We start from the raw sequence: 9,103 nt of genomic DNA on the forward strand, positions 1-9,103 counted from the left end.
CCAAAATGTCACTTTCCACCCAAATATGAAAAAGCTGGGTCTTCTCATCTCATCTCCATTTTCTTCTGAAAGCCATGGGCCAACTGAACCCCTACCCCTGCATTTCCAATCGGGATCCTCTCATTATTAGTTTCATCATCATCATCGTCGTCATCAACATTGTTCTCCTACTATTAAATTCTCAGAGCGAGAAATGAAAGGGATGAGCATCTGACAAAGGGGAAGGGGCCATAAGGGAGCCTCAGAAGATTCAAGGGGAAAAGAAGAGTGGGTTTTCCTTTCTTTTTCTTCTTCTTCTCCTTTTTTTTTTAATGATTAAAAACACAGACGACTCCTGTAAATAGAAGCCTCATTTCTTCAAGAGATGCCTTTTGAAACCCAGTATCTGAATATTCAACGAAGGCAAAGCTCCACTCTGTACGTACAACATTAATATGATCTCTGCAGAATTTGCTACTCAGAAATATTAACATATCAAAGCCAGTGCCGGAGGCGAGAGAAGCTATCGATACGCGAGCACAGGGTAAAGTAAAGATTATTGGTTCTGATGGTTGGAGTGGCGGAGCTGCGGGCAAAATCGCGCACGCCATTAACCGAGAGTGAGCGCTCGGGGAGCTGCACCTCCGACGCGGTGGCAAATATTTTATCTAGGTGGTAATTACCTCGCCGCTGCCCCTCTTCCGCGTTCTTTGGCTATAGGGCTTCATTATAGGCAAGAACAGTGTAACTGCCACTTACCAGAGTGAGTCAGGGAAATGGTATTTTGTTCTTTGCAAACAGAAGTGGCCAAATTTAAAGAACTGAGACACACACCTCCCCCCGACAAGCACACATACCACACTGCAAACAGGACAGCCTCTCCCTGGTGAATTCGTGTAGGGCATTTAGGGCACTGTCTTTTTTTTCTAAAAGAGCATCCAGGGGTCTTGAGAAGTGAAATCTATTTTTTTTCCTCCCACAGTAAATTCTGGAAATCATTAGAAATGTAAGTGCATCCGAGAGCTCAGCAGGAGAGGAAAAAATGGCAAAAAGTTTTGCTTTTCAAGAAATCATGTTTCATATGGCGAGTCACCTGTAAAGCATGGATTAGAAGAGAAACAGACTTTTCCATCTGAGCTATTGCACAATATGGCGACAGAGCAGAGCGCTTGAGTTAAAGCCCTCCCGATTTTTGATGAACAAAGGTGACTCGAGCTGTTGATGTTAGAATCCTGTGTGCTACCAGTGACAATAGAGAGAAGGGACTTCCTTAGCGTTTCTTCAAAAACGGGGAGTCCTGAGATGACGGAGCTGGGCAGGTGGCAGGACAAACATCACCTTTTAATGCAAGACTTCCTTGCTATCCATTTGCAAATTGTCATGAACATTGATCCTTTCAGAGTAAACAGACACACAGAGACACACACCCTGGTCTCCGAGGCTCAACTAAATTAATTGGCCTTTCTCTAAGACATGTGGAAATGGAAAAAACTCAGCAGCTAAATTCTGAATTCCTTTGCATGGAAGGGGGAAGGATTAGGCTTTAGTCAAACAATACAGACGTAAACCCCAAGTTACCTCCCCTCTCTCCTTGGAGCCACGCTGTTCTTCTAAAAGATCAATGTTTGGTTTAAAATAAATTCGGCTCCTAGTTTTAGGTGAATGACACCGAATTCTACAAGAGCAATCAAACATCACCTAAGGAAGACCATTTCCATGGCCCTGAGAGGATAGGAATGTAGTTTCCATCTTGTAGTGACGGGAGAGCTTTGGCCTTTCTTGGGCGGGTGGTGAGGGCTATCCCGTAAATCTCTTTCTGAAAATTCAACTGATTGCACAGCCTCCTCCCTTGCAGCTCTCCGCCTCGGCCTCCAATAATTCTCACCCCCTGCCAGCTATTGTACGGTCGGATGTAATTGCCAAGCATTTGAGAAAGTGATGTTGGAGCAAGTGCGGAACTGAACGCAAAAACGCAGTAGCGCAAGCCGGGCTCTGGGAGGAGGCAGCTCCGGGCTCTAATTAGTGGCGCTGTCCTTCAGCACCACCGACATCTCCGTGCGCCCTGAGTGCTTGGCCTCACCTTTAGTGTGAACGCCCCAGCGGACCCGGATCAGCACGTCACCTGGTCCCTCTTTCATTGTGTATTTTAATCCCTCTCTCCAATAATATGTATATTTTATTTCAATTTTCACTAGTCTGGGCCTATTTCATGTCATTTCAAAATGGCTGAGTATTGGCCTGGCTGACAAGCTTAATACGGCCCATTTTAAAAAATCTCTGTGGAGCAACACTGGCAGTTTAAAAAATAATAATTTTCAAATCGCCATAGGGTGAAGCAACAGATTTAAATAGCCATTGTCCATGTAATGGAAGTTCCAAATATCCACTCTGACAATAGTCAGTTTCCCAAAGGAAAACTCTGTTTTCTTCCCACCTCAATTTAAATGGAGTTTCACATTGGACATTGGGTTGTAAAACCTGCAGTTTAAACATGAGATAATCCATTGCTTCCTATAGATGCATATTTTTCTTTGGAAAAGCACTGGAGTCTTTTAACAAGCTTTGAAAGGGATGGAGAGGGACTGAAGGACAATTATTTGGTGCCATCAGAAGTGACTCCGTTTTTAGTGGTTCGGTTACTAGAGACAACTGCGGCCCTGGAGCTGGAATTAGTCCTAGTGAATAGGCCACATCTTATTAATTCGTATGAAGTTGGGATAACAGCTGGTCCGCCTTGCCTTGTGTGCTCCTCGGGTTACTCAGCTTGCTAGGAAAATAAGCTTCAGAGGCTCTGGGTACAGTGAAGTGGGGAAGCCAGCAAAATTGGCACTGCCTTGAGGCCCTTAAAATGTCATAGTTCAAAACCTTTTGTCAGAATGGAATATTTGAGATGCAGCCCCCATCGGTGTCTGAGCCAAAATCAACAGCTCTCCACCCTTGCCTTCCCCCCACCTTCCAATTCCATGGGTAACTCTGGATTCAGATGTTTCCCTCAACAGATGGGAACAAGAGAGCTTTATCCGGTACAGTTAACACCACCTCCTCCTCTCACCCTCCCTTAAAGAAAGAAATGTTCTGGACACTTAGAAAAACGAGGGCAGTTACAATATTGGTGTTTCATTAGCCTTCCCTGAAGCCCAATGAATTTAACCTTTCAAAGCCTCAAGCTAACACCATTACCTCAAACACCCAGGCTGTGGCTGGCACATTTAGGGCTAAAAGAGACCAGAAATTCTGCTCGAGGATGTGGTGATGGGGAAAGGGAGTGTGAGAAGGATTTCCCCCCCCCCCTTTTTTTTTTTTTTTGCCTCTAACTTTGGTTCTGTCACTGCTCCATTGAGGAGCAGCAAATCTCTTCTATCACAGCCTTTTGGACACAGGCTGGTTCAAGCCTCAGTGGAGGAAGGGAAGCTTTCTAATGTGGGTATGCCTGTGTGGGACAAGAGTGATTGACCAAGAGTCATTGTTTCCTTTATCATCAGATGGGGATCTGATGTTTAAAAGCATCACTGGACTTTCAAGACAAAGTGACAGATGAGAGAAGAATGTTTAGTTGTAATAAGTTGTTACTTACCTCTTCTTATCACTCCACCTTGGCCATTGAGAACGAGACCACACTGGGCTTCCACAGAGCCCTTAATAAAAGAAAAAGAAAGAAAGTCACTCATATAGATACTAATAGACACGTTAATTAAGTCTTTCAACCTGTCCCACCCCGAACCCCGTCTCCCCATAACCCCATGGTAGACATTTAAATGCAACCATTGAGCTGAAGCAAGTTTGGCAGCACACACAATTTTAAGGGGAAAAAGTGCCAGAAAAACCACAATCTAAAAGTTGTATAAATTTTAAGGTATGCATTTTACAGCACCATACAATATTACACTTCAAAGCACAGGAGTGCCTTTTATCTTGGCATAAGAGAATGAGAAACCCTTTGAGTCCCCATCAAGGCACATAGCATATATATAGACAGTTTCCACGGCACTTTCTGCGTGGAGCAAATTACACCAGAAGTGTCAAGTCTGGCACTGTGGGTTTCTTGGGAGCTCATAGGAGCTATTTCAAGCGCAGGATTCAAGATATCTTATGAGGGTTCTGTTTTACCCCAGATGTAGGAGCATCCTATCATGCTACCCAAAGTGTGTCTTATGGAGGAAACACCTTCAGTGTCACTCACTGTAGACCTTCAGCCTCCTAATGGATTGAGGGATCATTTGAGCTGGGAAGGAGGAAAAGGTCTGCTGATTTTTGATTAAGAAAAATAAAAATTTCTCTCTCTCTGTCTTCTTTCTTTTTTCTGAGTCGAAATGTGTTAAAGGCTCATTTTCCTTTACAAACAAACGAGGTATTGGACTTGAAAGAGGCCTTGAAGGGTGTTAACCTACCCAACAGCCCGTGAAGAGTTAAGTAAATGCGGAGAGAGTCGGTGCATAATAAAAACCCACTTTACAAAACAACCTTTACAGCCCTGGCTCCCTTTCGCTTCTCCATTTTCACCATATTGAGGCAGGCCTGTAAGACCCCCCTTTTCAACCTACTCACGAGTTCTTTCTTATTTTAACTGTTCTGCCTTAAAGTGATTATCAAATCAATATGAAAAAAAAAAGTTGGAGACTGAGCATAAATTAAAGCGGTGATGGGAAAAGGTGTGACAGTTTCCTTTGTTGGCCATAGCAAATCTTTTTAGGGGACTCAAAGATGGAACTGAAGCCACAAGACTGTTTGCATCTGTTAGGCAGACTTAGACCGCCCTCCAAACCATTGGACTTTCACTTAAAATTCTGTGCAGGGAAAAGTATATTTACATTTGTTGCATTTGAAATGAGGCATATGCTGATGAATGTTTTAAAAAGGAAGAAATAAAAGGAGAGAGACGGGTTTCTCCCACACACCCCCTCCCCATTTCTCTTTTTAAAAGTAGCTATGACTTTTTTTCTTTTTCTTTTTCATTCTGACAACTAAGTCCAGGAGGAGTGGAAGAAAATAACTTGCCAGACTTACAACTTGCCTCTATATCTATATCAAAAATGTATATACACACTTCTGTAGACATAGATACATAAATATATCATATACCATTCTCCTCTATTTCTTCTAGTGTCTTGGAGTGTTTCTCTCATGATGAATTTTCCCTCAGTATGAGCAAAAAATGGCAAAAAGGAGGTTAAGAATGTTAAAAGACATAGGATGAAAGTAAAGTTTTCAAAATATCTGAAATGGAAAAGGTAGAGGCCGGAAGTTCTCCAAGGAAGTGAATCACTTTCCCTCCCGGTCTCTGGCGCACCGTTAAGATGTTTATTTTCTTAGAGGAAATGAATCTTTGTCTCTTCACTTAACAAACTTTTCCCCCTCATAAGTAAAACATGTTGTTTGGTCGGATGACATTGCATAAATGACCAGTTGAATGGCACTAAGTCGAAAATTGGATAAACTACGGTGCTCTTTTGCACGGGATTCGCTCTTTGTCTCGTGCTTGCAAATGTTCTAATCCCCTCTTTTGAAAAATGCCCGGCTTTGTGCCTAGCACAGGAAAAAAATTTGTACAGATACAAAAAAATCAGCGGCAGACGTGGCTATTAAAAGGAGTAAATAGGTTTTAGTTGAGCTAAGCATTGAATGGCAGATTTTTTTCCTCTTGAGACATAAGGAGATCCTTGTGAAAAATGTAAAAATGCCCTGAGCGTATAAAATTATTTTGTGAATGTAAATGTAGAAAGCAAGGTTTATGGAGCCAAATCTTTTTTCTCGTGCACCGATTTTGTGGCTTGGGCTCTTTGTTGGGACTGTAAGGGCTTTCACTTTAATTTTTAAATAATCCCTTGCTCAGAGGTAAGTGAGGGGGAAAGATTTTCTGTGCGCAACGAGGGATCTCTTATGTCTCCGACTCGTGCTCTTCCAGTGTCTCTCCTTTCATTTTGGGGACCTTGGAGAAAGTGGCCACCTTCGTGTGAACTCGCAGGCAGAGCTGTACTTTCAGCCAAAAGAATGCACAAATTCGTGTCTTCTGGGTTCTGTTTGGGACATGTGTGGACTTATTTGTTTGAAATGTGGCTGTGACAGTATGTCTGCATAATCATATATTCTATTGTTGGCAAACAATGTGCAAAAATACATTAAGAGAGAAAGTAGGAGAGATCATTTGATTGAGTCATGGCCTTCACCATATCTGAATTCCTTCTTCCTTTCTCTCTTTCTCCCTTTATTACTTTCTCCCTCGCTCCCTCCCTCCCTTTTCTCCTTTCTTCCTCCCTTCCTATTCATTTTCTCTCCCCGTCTCTCTTCCCTTGTTTCCTTTCCTTCTTTCTAAGGAGTTGCATCTTTTCTCAAAATTAATGGCTTGGAGAGTAAAAACAAAGTTGTGAATCGTTCAGCCAGGTGACGGGATTGGATGCTGCTCAGGCGGCGAGCATCAGGCTCAAGCCCACACCCCGGTCAAGTGCATTGTGCACAGCCTTTCATTGGGGTAAATTTTTGAGGCTTACATTTGCGATTCTTTACTGTCCACAACAATCTAGGATATTTGGTGGAATTTTCGCTGGCGCTCAGGGTCCCCCAAATGTTCTGAGAACAAACCAGCCCCCCCAATTCATAGTAAGCGCCCCACAAGCTCAGTCTAGGACAAATGCCTGGAACACGAGGGTAGACGCAGCAAAGCGCCGAGACTGAGGGTGCGATTGGTCATCAACTCATCGGGTCTTACTCTGAGTCCAGTTGGCTCAACCCCAGCCTACGTGATCTCCCCCACCCCATGCCTCAGGGACAGAAACGTGGATTCACAAAAGACCTCAGTGCAGACCGCCGGAAAGTGGGGGGGCCCGCAGCTAGCTGGACTCCCGAGCGTCCAGGTGAAATGCCTGCTCCAATGAGAGGGACAGAGTGGCACACGCCTCCTTTAATTGTTTTGATAACTTTCCCTAAGTGGTGTGTGTGCGTGTGTGTGTGTGTGTGTGTGTGTGAGAGAGAGAGAGAGAGAGAGAGAGAGAGAGAGAGAGAGAGGTGGTGGCGCTGGGAGACGGCTTACAGTCGGATTATTAACGGCGCGGGAGGGGGAGGAGAGGAGGGGAGGGCGCCAATTCGCCGCATGCTTATTTACCTGCAAGTCGTCGGCTCCCGCGGCGGCCAGCCCCAGGCTGGGCCCTGGCAGGAGTCTTTGATCTGGGTGCATTCCATACTGAGAGCCATGGCTCATGAGGGACAGGTCGTGGCGGCGGTAGGCATCGAGGCAGCCCAGCTCCCGCCTCTGCTCGTCCAGGCAGGACGACTTGAGCGCCCGCGCATTGTGCAGGTTAATAAAGTCGGTGGGCTCCCCGTGGTGGATCTGCTGGTAGTACTGTTGCGAGTGGTGGAGCGAGTTCAGAGAGTAGGCATCGGGGGTGACGGCCGGGTGGCTGTGCTGGAACTCGTAATGGAAGGACTGGTGGTGGAGCGGGGTGTACTGGTGGTTAGTGGAGAAGTAGGGGGACGCAAACTCGGTGCCGGTGGTGGAGTAAGTTAGAGGGGAGGAGGAGGAATAGGCGACAGTGGAATTGGCTACGGACTCCAGACAGCCAAGCTGCATCAAACGGTAGCTGTTTGATCCGTCGTGACGTATCTGGAAGGAAGAGGGGGAAAAGGGAGAGCAGAAAAACTTGAGGTTTGTCATTTTGCAACCGAGGCGCGGCTCTCCCGGAGCCGGGAGCTTTCTCTGAGGGGCGCGAGCGCGCAGGGCTCGTGCCGAGCCGCAGCCGGGCTGCGCGCCTTCGCCAGGGAGCCTGTGCGAGCGGGCGGACTGGGGGTGGGCGGCCTCGTCCTCACAGTCGAGAGCTCGGAAAAAAATCCCCCACCCTATATAGGTGCGGGTGACACACACACACACATACACACACGCGCGCGCGCGCACACACACACACGCACACACAGCCCCTGCCCAACTTGCGCAGGGAGCCGGCCCCGGGAGCCAGGTTTGCCACTGACTCCGGGGCTGCGGGCAGCAGACCGAGAGCGTCCACGGGCGCAGCGCCTCGCCACTCCAACCCGCTGCCAACGACAAGATGCCGCGGCTGTCCACGCTGGGATATTCTGCCAGAGCTGCTCAAAATCTTTATCGATATATTAAAAAAAAAAATCCAGTCTGTGCAAATCGCCCAACGTGCTCATTTTCTTAACCATTTGGGGCAGGGAATCCGACCCCCCCTTTCTGCTTTAGTCTCCTAGAATAAGCCCATTCCAAAAGGGGTGCGTGTTCCCCACCCCCCTGTCCACCTACCGCCCCCCACCCCATCAGTCTCTTTGCCTTCCTGAGTATCTTTTTCCCAGCTCTATCTCTCTCTCCTCACCCCTCCTCCCTTTCTTTATCATTAGGATTATGTTTTTCCCCCTAATTATGCCAAATGTTTCTTAACGTGGCAGAGAGTTGCCCTTCCTGGCGACAGATGTCATAACGAACTTTCTCCCTTTTCCTTCCTTAACTTCCCCCCAAAAGCCAGATTATAATTAAACGTAACGGTCCGATATAAATTAGAGACAGGGGAAGCTGCCACCGCCGCCGCCACGCCGCCGCCGCCACACACACGCGCGCTCAAAAAAAAAAAAAAAGTAATAATACCTCGGCATCGTGGACTAGTCCCGGAAAGGTAGTTGACATGTTGGGTTTCTCCGAAAGCTTACGATGCAATTTCCCCCTCCAAAAAAAGAATCGGGAAAAAAATCCAAACTTCTTGTATTTTCCAATTTTTTTTAAGGAAAAAAAAGTGTTCTATAGATAGAGATCTAAATTGTAATGGCTTTGCCCGGATCAGATAGCTCCTTGCCTCGTACCCACTTAAAAACCTGTAGGAACAAAATTTTCCCTCTGCACAAAAGCAGCTCCCTGGAACAGATTTTGTACTTGCTGAGTATTTCTTTGGCTGATGTCGTAGGTCCCTTGGTAATATAGAAGTTTTGAAAATTAAGCATCAGCACTGAGAACTGGGAGGACAATAGGCAGAAGAGATTTATCCCAGGAGACAAGGAATAAATATTGTATCTTCGCCTAATAAGGAACTGGAGGTTCTTTCAACATTTTTATCCATTTTTTCCAACCTTTATCATGCTTTTCTATACCGACTGAGGTGGGGACTCATCTCTGCAGAGAGCATTTGTA

At 45.9% G+C, this 9,103-nt stretch overlaps 1 protein-coding gene across 1 annotated transcript in view; it reads right to left on the reverse strand.

Moving 5' to 3' along the window:
* Nucleotides 1-8,605, reverse strand: part of TFAP2D (transcription factor AP-2 delta) — a 53,789-nt gene extending 45,184 nt beyond the window's left edge. The window contains exons 1-3 of the mRNA XM_060110885.1: nucleotides 8,567-8,605; nucleotides 7,076-7,573; nucleotides 3,554-3,614 (exon numbers count right to left, since the gene is read on the reverse strand). Coding sequence (XP_059966868.1) covers nucleotides 3,554-3,614; nucleotides 7,076-7,573; nucleotides 8,567-8,605 — 598 coding nt within the window. The remainder of the gene's footprint in view (nucleotides 1-3,553; nucleotides 3,615-7,075; nucleotides 7,574-8,566) is intronic.
* Nucleotides 8,606-9,103: the final 498 nt, after the last annotated feature.

Source organism: Mesoplodon densirostris, chromosome 10 (genome assembly GCF_025265405.1).
Source record: "Mesoplodon densirostris isolate mMesDen1 chromosome 10, mMesDen1 primary haplotype, whole genome shotgun sequence".
NCBI classification, from domain to species: Eukaryota; Metazoa; Chordata; class Mammalia; order Artiodactyla; family Ziphiidae; genus Mesoplodon; species Mesoplodon densirostris.